Source organism: Macaca thibetana, chromosome 7, assembly GCF_024542745.1.
Source record: "Macaca thibetana thibetana isolate TM-01 chromosome 7, ASM2454274v1, whole genome shotgun sequence".
In the NCBI taxonomy this organism is placed as follows: domain Eukaryota; kingdom Metazoa; phylum Chordata; class Mammalia; order Primates; family Cercopithecidae; genus Macaca; species Macaca thibetana.
In genome coordinates, this window is record NC_065584.1 from 135,245,179 (window position 1) to 135,262,371 (window position 17,193).

The 17,193-nt window shown below is 42.9% G+C and overlaps 1 protein-coding gene across 2 annotated transcripts in view; it reads left to right on the top strand.

Moving 5' to 3' along the window:
• The first annotated feature begins 10,592 nt into the window (after positions 1-10,592).
• Positions 10,593-17,193, top strand: part of AP4E1 (adaptor related protein complex 4 subunit epsilon 1) — a 90,321-nt gene continuing 83,720 nt past the window's right edge. Inside the window, exons 1-2 of one of the 2 annotated variants that reach the window (XM_050797131.1) lie at positions 10,593-10,835; positions 14,283-14,354. In XM_050797131.1, the coding sequence (XP_050653088.1) occupies positions 10,686-10,835; positions 14,283-14,354 (222 nt within the window). In that variant the 5' untranslated portion in view covers positions 10,593-10,685. The remainder of the gene's footprint in view (positions 10,836-14,282; positions 14,355-17,193) is intronic. The other variant, XM_050797130.1, reaches the window with a different exon arrangement.

Here is a 17,193-nt window from a genome sequence, read left to right on the forward strand (position 1 = left end):
TCTCGCTGGTCGCCCAGGCTGGAGTGCAGTGGCATGATCTCGGTTCACTGCGCTCTGCCTCCCGGGTTCACGCCATTCTCCTGCCCCAGCCTCCGGAGTACCCGGGAGGCTGGGGCAGGAGAATGGCGTGAACCGGGGAGGCAGAGGTTGCAGTGAGCCGAGATCACGCCACTGCACTCCAGCCTGGGTGACACAGTGAGACTCCATCTCAAAAAAAAAAAAAAAAAAAAAAAACCCAAAAACCCTAAAAACCAAAACAGAACTGAAGGGAAAAATAGTGATTCAAGAATAGCTGGAGATTTCAATACACACTTTCAAAAATGGTTAGAAACCAGAGAGAAGATTAATAGGAAATAGAGGACTTGTACAATACTATAAACCAATTATACTTAACAGATATATGCACACTCTGCCCAACAGCAGAACACACATTCTTCTCAAGTGTACATGGAACATTTTCCAGGATGGGCTGTATGTTAGGCCACAACACAAACACTAATACATTTTAAAAGAATGAAATACAAAATATATTTTCTGACCACAATAGAATGAAACTAGACATCAATAACAGAAGCAAAACTGGAAAACTTACAAATATGTAGAAATTAAACCACACACTTTTAAACAATAGGTCAAAGAAGGAATACAAGGTGAATCTGGAAAATACCTTAAGATTTATGAAAATAAAAACACAGCATACCAAGACATATGAGATGCAGCAAAACAGTGCTGAGAGAAATTAATAGCTGTAAACACATTCATTAAAAAAGTGGAATAGGCCAGGTGCGGTGGCTCAAGCCTGTAATCTCAGCACTTTGGGAGGCCAAGGTGGGCAGATCACTTGAGGTCAGGAGTTTGAGACCAGCCTGGCCAACATGGTGAAACCCTCATGTCTACCAAAAATACAAAAGTTAGCCAGGATTGGTGGTGCACACCTGTAACCCCAGCAACTCAAGTGGCTGAGGCAGAAGAATCGCTTGAACCTGGTAAGTGGAGAGGTTTCAGTAAGTCGAGATCGCGCTACTGCACTCCAGCCTGGGCAATGAAAAAAAAAAAAAAAAAAGAAAAAAAAAGGCCGGGTGCTGTGGCTCACACTTGTAATCCTAGCACTTTGGGAGACCAAGGCAAGTGGATCATGAGGTCAGGAGTTTGAGACCAGCCTGGCCAAGATGGCAAAACCCCGTCTCTGCTAAAAATTACAAAAATTAGCCATGCACAGTGGTGGGCACCTGTAATCCCAGCTACTCAGAAGATTGAGGCAGGAAAATCACTTGAACTTGGGAGGCGGAGGTTGCAGTGAGCCGAGATCATGTCACTGCACTCTAGACTGGGTGACAGAGCAAGACTCTGTCTCAAAAAGAAAAAAAAAAAAAGTAGAATAGTTTTCAACCTAACTGTACACATTAGAGAACTAGAAGAAGAAGAGCAAACTAAAGATTTGTGCAGAGATAAGTGCAATATAGAATAGAAACACAATAGAGAAATCAATGAAACCAAATTTGTTTTTCAAAGAGTAACTGCATTGACAACCTGTAGCTAAATTAAGAAAAAAAGAAATACTCAAATAACCAAAATCAGAACATTACAACCAAAGCCACAGAAATAAATAGGATAAGAGAATACTATGAACGACTGTACACTAACAAACTGGATAACCTAGAATAAATGGATAAATTCCTAGAAAAATACAATTTATCAAGACTGAATCATAAAGTAAAAGAAAATCTGAACAGACCTATAGTTAGAATGAGATTGAATCAGTAATCAAAAATCTGTCAACAAAGAAAAGCCCAGGATGAGATGGCTTCACTGATGAATTCTACAAAATATTTAAAGAAGAATGAAGGCTGGGCACAGTGACTCATGCCTGTAATCCCAGATCTTTAGGAGGCCGAGGCAAGAGGCTTGCTTGAGTCCAGGAGTTCAAGACCATCCTGGGCAATGTAGTGAGACCTGGTCTCTGGAGAAAAAAAAAAAAAAAAAGTTAAGAATGAACACCAAACTCTCAAACCTCCTCAAACTCCTCCAAAAAGTGAAGAGGAAGGAACACTTCCAAATTCATTTTAAGAGGCTAACATTACCCTGATACTAAAATCAGACAAAGACACTACAAGAAAAGAACACCACAGACCAATATCCCTGGTGAATATTGATTGATTTAAAAAAATCCTCAAAATACTGCTAGCAAATAGAATTCATTAAAAGGGTTATACACCATGACTAAGTGGGATTTATTTCTGGAATTCAAGGATGGTTCAACAAATGACAATCAACCAATGTAATGTACCACATTAACAGAATGAGGGAAATAACCCATTCAGATTTTTTTTTTTTTAAATTTTAGAGACAGGGTCTCACATTGTCACCTAGAGTGGAGTGTAGGTGCACAATCATAGCTCACTGCAGCCTTGACATCCTGGACCCAAGGAATCCTCCTACCTCAGCCTCCCAAGTAGCTAGGACTACAGGTGCACATCACCATGCCTGGATAATGTTTTATTTTATTTTTGTAGAGACAGGCTCTTGCTATTTTTCCTTGGATGGTTTTGAACTCCTGGCCAAAAGTGATCCTCCTGTCTTGGCCTCTCAAAGCACTGGATTTACAGGCATGAGCTACTGTGCCCAACCCCCATTCAGATTTAATACAATTTATCAATAAGGTTGAATTCATGTCTGCCATTTTGCTATTTGTTCTCTATATGCCACTTGTCTTTTTTGTTCCTCTGTTCTTCCTTTACTATTTTTTATGTTTAATAGATATTTTTTATATCCCATTTTAATTTCTGTGTTAATTTTTTTATTATTTTTTAAGTTATTTTCTAAGTGGCCACTCTAAGAATTACAATATGCATCTTGATTTATCAAAATCTATTTCAGATTAATTACTCTAGTTAAATATAGGAACTTTGCTCCAATATAGTTCCACTTACACTTTCTTCTTTGTTTTACTATTGTTATACACATTACATCTATATATGTTACAAAGCCATTTATTGTTTTGTAATTATTAGTTCACATAATATTCTGTTTCAAAGTTCTTAGAAAATATATCGGTACAGTCCTTTATATTTACTCATATGTTTATTTATTTATTTATTTATTTTTAAAATTTATTTATTTTTTTTGAGACGGAGTCTCGCTCTGTCGCCCAGGCTGGAGTGCAGTGGCCGGATCTCAGCTCACTGCAAGCTCCGCCTCCCGGGTTTACGCCATTCTCCTGCCTCAGCCTCCCGAGTAGCTGGGACTACAGGTGCCCGCCACCTCGCCCGGCTAGTTTTTTGTATTTTTAGTAGAGACGGGGTTTCACCATGTTAGCCAGGATGGTCTCGATCTCCTGACCTTGTGATCCGCCCGTCTCGGCCTCCCAAAGTGCTGGGATTACAGGCTTGAGCCACCGCGCCCGGCCTCTACTCATATGTTTAATATTTCCTGTGTTGTGCATTTCTTTGTATAATTTGAGTTACCATCTGGTGTTATTTCCTATTAGCCTAAAGAATTCCCTTGAATAATTTTTTTAATGCAGGTCTGCTGGGCCCCTCTCGGCAGTCCAGGCCTTATGTTGACTCATTTACACACAGCTCTGCTTTGCTTTGACCTTGTCAAAACACTGCTTCATTTAAATTTCACCTAAACTCTACTCTTCCCCTACAATCCTATAATAATTCCATCTTTTCCTCTGTCTAGTCAGATCCGCCACAGTTCCCCTGGTAAGTGGTCTCTGTCATTGCCATGAGTCAATCAACTTGCTTATAAGTTTGTCCCTGAAAGCTTATTGGGCTACAATATTTATTTAGTACCGCTTTTCTCCATGGGACTAAAAACTCCAGGACTGGGCTGGGTGTGGTGGCTCACCTCTATAATCCCAGCACTTTGGGAGGCTGAGGCAGGTGGATCACCTGAAGACCAGCATGGCCAACATGGTGAAACCCCGTCTCTACTAAACATACAAAAAATTAGCTGGGCATTGTGGCGGGTTCCTGTAATCCTAGCTACTTGGGAGGCTGAGGCAGGAGAATTGCTTGAACCCAGTAGGAGGAGGTTGCAGTGAGCTGAGATTGTACCATTGTACTCCAGCCTGGGGCAACAAGAGCGCAGCTCCATCTCAAAAAAAAAAAAAAAAAAAAAAAAAAAAAGAGTAGTATGAGAAGAGGGTAGAGAGGCAGGCAATGGAAGAGTTATAAATATCTACAGATGCCCAGGAGCTTCCATTTTGCCTACCAAACTATTTTGAACTGAGAATAATAAAAGATTTCTGAGTTAGAAATCAGATGGCTGGCTGAAAAGAGGAGGATAGTGATGGCAATGACAAATTAGATTTTTATAATAATTCAGGAGAGAGATGAGGTACTAAAGTAAGATGTTTGCAAGGGAAATGAAGCAATGGGGGATGTTATTGGGGTAAACTAAGGCAACAGCGAGAGTGGAAAATCAGAACTATTGATGAGGGCTGTCAAGGTCTTTGCTGGAAAAACATTGCCACATGTCAAACCCAAAGAGCCTGGGGATAAAGAACGCTAAATGCAGTTTAGTAGTTGAGGGGGTTGAAAATAGGATGAGAGCCTAGGAGAGAGTATAGAAAGGGAGAACTGGGGCCATTGGATGTGTGTGTATATCCTAGAACTTTCCTTTCAGGTGATTCCCAGGTGCACTGCTGGAGCAGGGATGATAACTCTTGGGGTAAGTGAGCATGAACAACTGTTGTCTGTTTGCAATACTCTAATCAACAGGTGGGCAGAGATTTTCAGTAAAATGTTAAAAGAAGGAATGATTCCCTAGAGATACATTCTAAAAAGAAGTGGGCTGAATTCTCTGTGGGCATGGGATGGCATAAATGACTTCCAAAATGAAAGCTAATGTTTCTGTAAAAAATATTGCTGAAGAAATGGACCATGGTGGTTGCTTCTAAGGAGGAAAGTAGGAGGCTGAGGAAAGGAAGAGAGGAATACTTTTCTCAGTGTAAGCTTTTGTACATGTTGAATTTTGAATAAAGTAAATGTAATGTTTGTGCAAAATAAAAGTTTTCTAAAAGAAAGCTGAGGAAACACACGGAAGAAAAACATGTTTTACCTTTTCCTGTACCTCTATATATTTCCAAGTGACACAGAAAGAAAACTTTCTGTATATTTCCAATTGAGACAGAAAGAAAATTAAAAAAAGTGAGCCAGAAAAAAAACTTGTGGAGTGGCTGGTGGTGACAGTCTTATAGAGAATATACTAGTTTGCCCCCCTGCTGTCCTTCTTCTTTGAATTACTCATTTCTAGGTATTGCTATGTTATATGCTCCATACATTTTAATAAACTTCTGTTTGTTTTTTTCACAGGGGCCCCAGCGAAGAAGTTAGAAAGGTAAGAGGAAAAAGATTTTTTTCTTTCCCTACAACTGAAAGACTCACTGTTCATTTTCAAGAAAACTACTGTTTATCACTTTCTTTTTTTTTTTTTTTGAGACAGAGTCTCGCTCTGTCGCCCAGGCTGGAGTGCAGTGGCGTGATTTCCGCTCACTGCAAGCTTTGTCGCCTCCTGGGTTCACGCCATTCTCCTGCCTCAGCCTCCCGAGTAGCTGAGACTTCAGGCACCCACCACCACGCCCAGCTGATTTTTTGTATTTTTAGTAGAGACGGGGTTTGCACTGTGTTAACCAGGATGGTCTTGATCTCCTGACCTCGTGATCCGCCTGTCTTGGCCTCCCAAAGTACTGGGATTACAGGCATGAGCCACCGCACCCGCCGGTTCAGCTTTGAAGTTAAACAATGATTCAAATGCTTTTCCTTGAGAAACTATCTTATCTCAGTTATGCTTCAGGATTTTGTTTTGTTTTGTTTTTGAGATGGAGTTTCATCTTGTTGCCCAGGTTGCAGTGCAATGCCATGATCTCGGCTCACCACAACCTCTGCCTCCTGGGTTCAAGCGATTCTCTTGCCTCAGCCTCCCAAGTAGCTGGGATTACAGGCATGTGCCACCACGCCCCGCTAATTCTGTATTTTCAGTAGAGACAGAGTTTCACCACGCTGGCCAGGCTGGTTTCAAACCTCTGACCTCAGGTGATCCGCCCATCTCAGCCTCCCAAAGTGCTGGGATTATAGGCCTGAGCCACCATGCCTGGCCAAAAAAAAAAAAAAAAGCCTCAGGATTTAAGAGTTTATACTTTATGAGTATTTTCCATTTTGTCACAAAAAAATTTTTTTAAAAAGTGCACTCAAAGACCGAGATTTAATAAAATTAAGAATTCTTACTGCATCATCAAGGATATTCTTAAGTAAAACTGACTTTAAAAAAATGTGAGTGTATTGTTCCAGGATAAACTATGAGATTCAAAGAAGTTGGTCAATACATTATTTCAGCATCACTTGTGTTTCTTGTCAAGATTTATGTAAAAGAAGATCTTTAAGAATTAGTTGGTGCTGACACTGGATGGATATAAGCAAAGTAACAAGTCCAGCTACATGAATAATTGTGTCCATTTTAAAGGAATTATAATTCTGCAGACGAGATATTAACTCAGTTTTTATGTTTGCAACTAAATTCCTTCTTTTTTATGAGACAGAGTCTTGTTCTGTTGTCCAGGCTGAAGTGCCGTGGCACCATCTCAGCTCACTGTAACCTCTGCCTCCCTGGTTCAAGTGATTCTCCAGCCTCAGCCTCCCGAATAGCTGGGATTACAGGCATGCACCACCAGGCCCAGCTAATTGTTCTGTATTTTTAGTAGAGACAGGGTTTCACCATGTTGGCCAGGTTGGTCTCAAACTCCTGATCTCAAGTTATCCGCCTGCCTTGGCCTCCCAAAATACAGGGATTACAGGCATGAGCCACCTCACCCGGCCTGCAACTAAATGTCTAATTTGGTGAGTTACTGCATCTTTGGTAAGTAGCACTCCTATGATTTCTTTTACTGATTATCATCTAGCAGGCATTCATTAGTCTTTTAGCTATTGCATGTCCTTCTCCAACGAATGAAATATAATAAGTTCATGTGTAAGATGCTTCAGTAGGTTTTTTTATTTCTACTTTGAAAATGGTAATACAAAAGCTTTGGCTTTTATAAAGCATATCATGTCTATGTTGAAAATATTCAATTCCCTTTCTTTTAAATTCTGACTGGTCTGAAAACGATGTGTCAACTTGAGTGGCACTACAATAGTATTTGAAAATGTTCTATTGAATGAGATAAAATAAGGCAAGTGATTAACATCTCTAATGCCAAGGGAAAGAAAGAAGCTTTTGTCATACTTTCCTTTGTTATTTATAGTTTCAACCAGATTTCTCCCTTTCCCTGACTCAGCGAATTCTGATACTGATGTCAGCATCATCTTTTTCAGGATCTTCACATATGGGAACGTTAGAAAGCCAATCTTCTAGTCTCCCCTTTTTAAGCCAATGGAAGAGCCTAAAATTTAAAAACTACACATAAAACAAAATTTAATTTTAAGATACAATATTAAATTCCTTTTTTTTTTTGGAGACAGAGTCTCGCTCTGTCACCCAGGCTGGAGTATAGTGGTGTGATCTTGGCTCACTGCAACCTTCGCCTCCTAGGTTCAAGCAATTCTCCTGCCTCAGCCTCCCAAGTAGTTGGGACTACAGATACGCCACCATGCCCAGCTGAATTTTTTGTATATATATATATATTTTTTTGAGACGGAGTCTTGTTCTGTCACTCAGGCTGGAGTGCAGTGGTGGTATCTCAGCTCACTACAACCTCTGCCTCCCAGGTTCAAGCAATTCTCCTGCCTCAGCCTCCCGAGTAGCTGGGATTACAGGTGCCCGCCACCATGCCCAGCTAATTTCTGTATTTTTTTAGTAGAGACATGGGTTGGCCAGGCTGGTCTTGAACTCCTGACCTTGTGATCCGCACACTGTGGCCTCCCAAAGTTCTGGGATTACAGGCGTGAGCCACCGTTCCCATCTGAATATTTTGTATTTTTAGTAGAGATGAGGTTTCACCATGTTGGCCAGGTTGGTCTGGAACTCCTGAGCTCAGACAATCCGCCCGCCTTGGCCTCCCAAAGTGCTAGAATTATAGGCATAAACCACCGTGTCCGGAAAACAAAATATTAAATTCTAGGCCGGGCGTGGTGGCTCACGCCTGTAATCCCAGCACTTTGGGTGGCCGAGGCGGGCAGATCATGAGGTCAGAAGATCGAGGCCATCCTGGCCAACATGGTGAAACCCCACCACTACTAAAAATACATAAAATTAGCCGGGCATGGTGGCGCGCACCTGTAATCTCAGCTACTCGGGAGGCTGAGGCAGGAGAATTTGCTTGAACCTGGGAGGTAGAGGTTGCAGTGAGCCGAGATCACACCACTGCACTCCACCCTGGGCAATAGAGCGAGACACCATCTCAAAAAAAAAAAAAAAAAAAAAAAAAATTAAATTCTAAAAGAGTATCCCTTTCCGGCTGGGTGCAGTGGCCCGCGCCTGTAATCCCAGTACTTTGGGAGGCTGAGGTGGGCGGATCACCTGAGGTCAGAAGTTCGAGACCAGCCTTGTCAGAATGGTGAAACTCCGTCTCTACTAAAAATACAAAAACTAGCCAGGCGTGGTGGCGGGTGCCTGTAATCCCAGCTACTTGGGAGGCTGAGGCAGGAGAATTGCTTGAACCCAGGAGGAGGAGGCTGCAGTGAACCCAGATCGTGCCACTGCACTCCAGTCTGGGTGATAGAGCGAGACTCTCAAAAAAAAAAAAAATAAATAAATAATGAGTGTCCCTTTTAGATAAAGTTCAAATATTTTAAAATGTTCTCAGTATGTTAAAAAATATTCTTGTGAGACAAGCCAACAAACTGAACTTTTTTCTTATGTTTCCGTATAGATATTAGAACAACTTCAGGATTTCAAAAAAAACTCATTTATTAGGTGACAAGGAGGTTAGAGATTAGAGCAGGTATAACTGAAGATAGCTTGTAAGTGTAGCTGTAGCTGGTGGGCCGGTTGAGGTTCTGGACTTCGCAGTGCAAAATAATTTAAAGTCCAAAGTAAAAGCAAGCAAAAGAGTTTATTGCAAAGCGAAAGTACACTCTGACAGCTGATCAGAGCGGGCTGCTCAAAGGTGAGACAGCATGCACTGATACTGGTGAAACTCCCTTTGTAGGAGTCTCACAGGATCATTCATGAAGAGGGGAGAACAGGTGTTGCTATTAAGCATGTTCTCTAGTTTTCTGGGGCCATGTGCGCTGTGGTTGTATATGCTAGTATATACATTGCATGTCTTATTAGTATCTTAAATCTTCACCCAGGGCTGGTTTTTTTTTTTCCCCTACTATTACAATGAGTATAATTCAGCCCAAGGATACTGATGGGTTTCTGCACTTGTGAGAATTTGGGGATTTTCCCTTTTGCTCTTCTACCTCTTTGCTGCAAAATTTTCTAACCAGGAGCCTGGGATGTGGTTTGTACACTATGGGCTGGTTTGTTCTATTTATTTAGCAAGTTTGTTCCCCTTGAAGGGAGGCTATGACCACCTATCTAACCTACCTCCTAGAAACACACTAGGAGTATTGAGGGCAAACTGCATTAATCTCTGAAAACGCACATATTTATGCCCTAAACCTACTACCTTAGAAAATTCTAGAAAACACAAGGATACTCCAGCATACATTTTACCAGCTAGTCAATCATCATCTAGCCTCTTGAAAACTCTGTACACTTCCAACAGAATGAGGGTGAAAACGGCAAATAACATGTAAGAAACGTTATCAATACTGACTTTGTGAATTCCCTAGAAGAGTATCAGGGACCCTGAGGTCAGCAGACCACATTTCGAGAGCCACTGTACCAGATTCTGTTCTAGGTAAAAGCTGGAGCAATCGGCATGAATAAAATACTCTCTCTATGGGGAGCTGTTTACGTAGTGGCAACCGCGACCTGTTCTAAAGTGGAACAGAACCGAGCGCTGTGAGAGGGTGGGACGTGGAGACCTGTCCTTGCTCGCCGGGACAGGGGAGTGGGCTCCAGGAAGGTAACCTTTCAACTGCGACCTGCTGAGGAGGAGTCGGCAAGGGTGGCCGCCAACTACTTCTTTTTCCCGTCCACCCCCCAAATACCAGGAGAAGAGGGGCGGACGGGAAGCGACAGTGGCCGCCAGTCTCTGGCACGCGACGGGCTCTCAACCTGGCACGCCGAATCCTCAGGACAGCTCCGCTATCACGCAACTCCTCGGGTATGAGTCGCCAGGGCCGGAGCCGCGCGCGGCGCCGGGGACCCGCGTGAAACCGCCTGTGGGAAGTGGGCGGGTGGTGCGCGGTCCGGGGACAGTGAGAGGCGGTGGACCGGGCGGGGACGTCCCGAAAAAGGCGCGCTCAGGAAGACGCAACTCCTGACGCGGTCTCGGGCTACGCGCAGGCGGCTAGTGGGAAAGGGAGACCCTGGGAGACAATGCCTAACAGGGCGAGGCCCCTGGCGGCTTCCTCAGGAGAACTCACAGTTCTGGGGGATCCCGGAGCCGCTACCCCGTTGCGAGAAAGGAGGTCCACTTCCGCGCGCAATCTCTGGCGAGTGGCCTTTTCCACCCCCGCGGTCTCTTGCGCACTCTGGTGGCCTCGGGCGAGAACGACACTGAACTGGTTCACGCGGGACGCCAATAAAGATTTCTTATTCAAAAAACAGGAAGTTCCTACGGAGGCCGGGCAGGCAGCGGCGGCTGGGCATGAAGCCGGGCGGCTACCGGATCGCGGGCGGCGGCGGCGATGAGCGACATAGTGGAGAAGACGTTGACGGCGCTGCCGGGACTCTTTCTGCAGAACCAGCCAGGTGGTGGGCCCGCGGCCGCCAAGGCGTCCTTCTCCTCGAGGCTAGGCAGCCTCGTCCGCGGCATCACCGCCCTCACCTCCAAGCACGTAGGTGCCCGCTGGCCCGGGAGCTCAGGGACATCGGAGTGAGGCCCCCGCGCCAGGAGGCCCTGGCCGGGCGGCGAGACTCCAAGGCCTCCGGGGTTAGCCCTCCGGCGGGGCTCAGGGGCTGCTGTGTCGGTTCGTCCTTTCGTCTGCCTGGAAGCTTCACTTTCCTGCTGGGACTGACAGCAAGGGAGGCCGAGTTTCCACAGTTGGTTCTGACACTGACTCTTTGGTCTGGGGCATATCTCTGTAACCTCTGACCCTCCATGTGTTTTCTCAACGTTGGCGTGGAAAAGTACTGATACATAATTCATAGTGTTTTTGAGGATTGGGTGAGATGTCAAGCGTGTGAAAATACCCAGTGCGATGGAGGTGTCAGATATTGTTTACCTTCCACAAAGTTTTTTTCCCTATTCAGTTTCCTTCTCTCCCCCCGTCCCTTCAACTGAACAACAGTTCAGATGTCGCATACCTGAACAGATCCTGTGAGCCTCATGTTGAATATCTTTGAGGAGCTTGAGGTTCTTGGGTTAGAACAACGTGTTGGGCAAAGAAAAAGCATAGTTCTCTTAAAATGTAAAATTTGCTAAGTTTCTGCCTCAAATGGGCTTTGAAAATGAGCAGTTATAAAAATTCTTAAGCTTTTAAAAAATTTTAATTTTTAATGACGGAGTCTCGCTTTGTCGCCCAGGCTGGAGTGCAATGGTGCGATCTCGGCTTGCTGGAGCCTTAAGATTTTACAATTTTTTAATTTTTTTTTTTTTTTTGAGATGAGGTCTCGCTCTGTTGCCCAGGCTGGAGTGCAGTGGCACCATCTTGGCTCACTGCAAGCTCCGCCTTCGGGTTCATGCCATTCTCCTGCCTCAGCCTCCCGAGTAGCTGGGACTACAGACGTCCGCCACCACGCCCGGCTAATTTTTTTTGGTATTTTTTAAGTAGAGATGGGGTTTCACCGTGTTAGCCAGGATGGTCTCGTGATCCGCCCACCTCGGCGTCCCGAAGGGCTGGGATTACATGTGTGAGCCACCGCGCCTGGCCTTAAAATTTTTTTTTTGAGACGGAGTCTTGCTCTGTCTCCCAGGCTGGAGTGCAATGGTACGATCTCGGCTCACTGGAGTCTCTGCCTCCCGGGTTCAAGCGATTCTCCTGCCTCAGCCTCCCAAGTAGCTGGGATTATAGGCGTACGCCACCACACCCGGCTAATTTTTGTAGTTTTAGTAGAGACAGGGTTGGGCTGTCTGGTCTGGAACCATGTTTGACCATGTTGGGCTGGCTGGTCTGGAACTCCTGACCTCAAGTGATTCGTCCCTTTTGGCCTTCCAAAGTGCTGGGATTACAGGCATGAGCCACCGTGCTGGGCCCCCACAGGTGCTTGATGGTTGCACGGATTGTGTAGTATATCAATTCACAGCTACAAGGAGTTTATATCTTAAAAAGAGCACATATTAATGTCATTATTTGTTCAACAAATGTTTATGGGAACAAGGTTATGTGTTAGACACAGGAAAATAGAATTAAAGACATTCCCTTTTCCCAAGGAATTGGTCATTCGTTTTGGGCTTAAGACAAGTGTAAGCATGACTATAATGCAATATAAATGCTAAAAGAGAAGGAAAGACAGAAAAGAAGGTTTAAAAAAATTGTTTTTTGGCAGCTCAAATAAGTTGATGCTATACGGAGAGAAACTGCTTCACATTCCAGAATCATTATTTGTGGGCTTTGTTTAGTTTTGTTTTTGAGATGGAGTCTTGCTCTATCGCCCAGGCTGGAATGCAGTGCTGCAATCTTGGGTCACTGCAACCTCTGCCTCCTGGGTTCAAGTGATTCTCCTGCCTCAGCCTCCCTAGTCGCTGGGATTACAGGCACGCATCACCACACCTGGCTAATTTTTATATTTTTTGTGGAGATAGGGTTTCGCCATGTTGGCCAGGCTGGTCTTGAAGTCCTGACCTCAGGTGATCCACCTGCCTTGGCCTCCCAAAGTGCTGGGATTACAGGCGTGAGCCACCACGCCTGGCCATTTTGGCCTTAATGTTGTTTTTCTTAAGGTTTTTGTCCTTTGCTAATTTTTAAGGGATGCTCAATAAAATTTTTTAAAAAGTTATTTTTGATCTTAAATAGTTTGAAACTGTAGATAGGCATCCACGTGTGTCAGTGCTTCACTAGTGGCTTTTGAATAGCCATCTGATGAACATGTAATTCAGTGTGTAATTTAAAGGTAGCATGATTTTAGCCAAAAAAAATTGGGCCAATTTTTTAAGTGCTTAGGAAGATAACATACAATGCAGACAGTAGAAGTGACCACATTGGTATATGTCTGAGATAGGAAGTGATGGAAAGGATTCGGGGAATGAGGAAAAGACAGGGAAGAAGAATGTAGTTTAAGGGGAAAAGACTTATTTCTGTTTCTGCTTTCTTACCCTATATCTTAATTCCATGAAGTCTTTTTACTTCTAAGGGGAAGATGTGAGATGAGACTCTTTTCTTGGGCCAATACATGGAGAATTTCTACTCTCTCTTCACGTTTAATTTTTTTTTTTTTTTTTGAGATAGAGTCTTGCTCTGTTGCCCAGGCTGGAGTTCAGTGGTACGATCTTGGCTCACTGCAACATTCACTTCCTGAGTTCAAGCGATTCTCCTGCCGCTTTCTCAGCCTCCTGTGTATCTGGGATTACAGGATGCCCAGCTAATGTTTGTATTTTTAGTAGGGACGGGGTTTCGCCATGTTGGCCAGGCTGGTCTCAAGCTCCTGACCTCAAGTGGTTCACCCGCCTTGGCCTCCCAAAGTGCTGGGATTACAGGCATGAGCTGCTGCTCCCGGCCTCCACCTTTAGTTTTTTAAAAAACATTTTCTGCTCTTCTGCCATTAAGGGGAAGTAACTGAGTAAAGAAAAGAGGAAGGGGCCGGGCGCGGTGGCTCAAGCCTGTAATCCCAGCACTTTGAGAGGCCGAGGCGGGTGGATCACAAGGTCAGGAGATCGAGACCATCCTGGCTAACACCGTGAAACCCCGTCTCTACTAAAAAAATACAAAAAACTAGCCGGGCGTGGTGGCAGGCGCCTGTAGTCCCAGCTACTCGGGAGGCTGAGGCAGGAGAATGGCGTGAACCCGGGGGGCAGAGCTTGCAGTGAGCCAAGATGGTGCCACTGCACTCCAGCCTGGGGCACAGAGCAAGACTCTGTCTCAAAAAAAAAAAAAAAAAGAAAAAAAAAAAAAGAAAAGAGGAAGGATGGGGTAGCCTGGAAATATTTATTCTCTCCAGGGATGGTTCTGAGGTTTGGAGATAGGGCTTTAGATAGATCATAAGTACATAATATTTATAACTCTCCTTTAAAATAATGTTTCTTTTAAATTAAAAGTATTGTAAATTATATTTTTTTCCTTTAGATAAATGCTGTTACGGTTTTAAAAGACAGTTAATTAAGGGTTTAAATATTTTCATTTTCTCAGGAAGAAGAAAAATTAATCCAGCAGGAACTGAGTAGTCTGAAAGCAACTGTTTCTGCTCCTACTACAACACTGGTAGGTTTGCATAGTCAGTGCCAACACATTTGAATTTGAAATCTAGTCTACTATGGACTCAATAGTGGCATCTAACTGATGATTGGTTGCTAAAATTTGATTTATCGTAGTCAAAATGAATTATAGATGGTAGCAACTTAGATGTTAACTTTAGCCTTTTATTGTTGACTGGTTTGCACCAGAACAAGATTTGCCTATGTGAAGTCAGGGCTAATGTGATGATGATTACATAAATGTGGAGATACTCTTGGGACCCTAGTGCTGATCTGATGTTTTTAATGTTATGCATTTGGAAAAGGTTGGGATATCAACATGATATTTTCAGACCTGAATTGATATATTGTAGGTATATTTAATTTTATTATGTAAAACCTAGTTGTTTTTAAACTTTGTTCTACATAATTTGATCTTTCAAACAATATTCAGCAACTATTTAATGAATGGTCATTCATTATTATGCAGGCCACTGTGGGGCTGTCCCAGCATAGCTAGATTAAAACCCAGTTTGATTTTTTTTCTTTCTTTTTTTTTTTTTTTTTGAGATGAAGTCTTGCTCTGTTGTCCAGGCTGGAGTGCAGTGGCATGGCACGATCTCGGCTCACTGCAACCTCTGTCTCCTGTATTCAACCGATTCTCCTGCCTCAGGCTCCCAAGTAACTGGGACTACAGGTGCCCGCCACCATGCCTGGCTAATTTTTGTATTTTTAGTAGAGTTGGGGTTTTCACCATGTTGACCAGGCTGGTCTCAGACTCCTGACCTCAAGTGATCCACCTACCTCAGCCTCCCAAATCAAAGTACTAGGATTCCAGGCGTGAGCCACCGTGCCTAGCCTGATTTTTTTAAAATGAGATTTTGTTCCAAGCAACGTTTGTTCAGCAAATATTTGGTGAGTGTCTTCAGTATACAAGCTACTGTGGGAATGTTTTCCCTCTCTACCAGTAAAAATATCAGGGTGATCATTTTGCATAAGCACATGATCGTGAATTTGAAAAGCACTTGTAAAGTCTGAGAGAATGAATATGTTTTCTTTTGTGGTCATAATAATAGTTTGTGGCAAATAAAACTCAAAACATCTGATATATCTGTGTGTGTGTATATATGTATGTTTGTGTGTATACATGTATGTGTGTCTGTGTGGCTATGGATAAAATAATTATGCTTCATAGTACTAGATAGAATTGTTAAACATAAATCGTTTTTGTTGGATTTCCATTTTTTATGATTGGCATCAGTACATAGTTTTCCTTGTTCCAAGGCAGAAACCTGAAGTTGGGCAGAACTAAGTTAAATAGGTAGAAATTAGGAAGGCAGAGTTTGAAAGGAAGATTTTACAACACTATGACCATCCAACTCTGTGTATATCTTACAGAGTAGTCTGTCCCAGCGCTGTTCATGTAAAGGTTGGCTGTCAGAGAAATTGTAAAGAGAATTCCTGCATTGGGGAATGCACTTTCATCTCTAAAAATAAATGCATGAGATGTAATCTCACTTAGACAAAGTTGGTAATGACTTTTGAAAAACTCAGATAAAATGGTACAAATCTGGGGTTGAAACTTAATGGCTTAAATGAACACTTTCACTCCTAATTAATGTAGAAGTCTGAAGAGGGACTTCCATTATTTTTTGTTTATCTTTTGTTTGTTTTCTCAGTATTCTGTAGCCTTTTTTTGGGCGGGGGGACGGGGTGGGAGGATGGAGTCTTGCTCTGTTGCCCAGGCTGGAGTGCAATGGCATGATTTTGGCTCACTGCAACCTCTGCCTCTCGGGTTCAAGCGATTCTCCTGCCTCAGCCTCCCAAGTAGCTGGGATTACAGGCGCGGGCCATCACGTCTGGCTAATTTTTGTATTTTTTTAGTAGAGATGGGGTTTCACCATGTTGGCCAGGCTGGTCTCAAACTCCTGACCTCAGGTGATCTGCCCTCCTCAGCTTCCCAAAGTGCTGGGATTACAGGAGTGAGTCACTGCACCCTGCTAGTATTTTGTAGTCTTAATTAATGTGTTAATGAGTTAACTTTTGCTGCTTTAAGCACAAGTGACCTGAGTTAAATCTCATTCCCTTAAGATTTTCCTATGGTTTCTCTTTAAACTCTTTATATTTATATTAAACATTATTATCATTGCTTTCAAATACTCAATTTTACTGTTTCCTAAGCATTTTGTGATTTAATAATCCTGTAATATGCTAACCCTAATTAATTTTGACATATTAAAATAGTCTATGTCGCCAGGTGTGGTGGCTCACATCTGTAATCTCAGCAATTTGTGGGGCCTAGGTGGGTGGATCATTTGAGGTCAGGAGTTTGAGACCAGCCTGGCCAACATGGTGAAACCCCATCTCTACTAAATATACAAAAATTAGCTGGGTGTGGTGGTATGCACCTGTGGTCCTGGCTACTCGAGAGGCTGAGGCATGAGAATCGCTTAAACCCGGTAGGTGGAGGCTGCGGTGAGCCAAGATCTCGCCACTGTACTCCAGCCTGGGCGACAGAGCGAGACTCTGTTTCAAAAAAAAAAAAAGTCTATGAGCTTTTTGTTATTTTGAAACACATTTTATTTATATATTTTATTTCTGATTAAAATTTTCCATAAATATTGATAATGCAAATATCTTAGTGATAAAACAAATTTTTTAGCATCTCTTAAAAATTTTTGGCTTGCATTGAAGATGTTAAAAGACCCCATTAGAAAACTAAATATTATTACAATAGCTATGCCATTAATGAAATCATGCCCCTCAGTTTATAATTGTGAGTTTTTAAAAAAGAGTGCCTATAAAGCAAACTATTCTGTATTGTACTTAGCACAATAATTCTGAGGAAAATCTAGGTGCAATTTGGT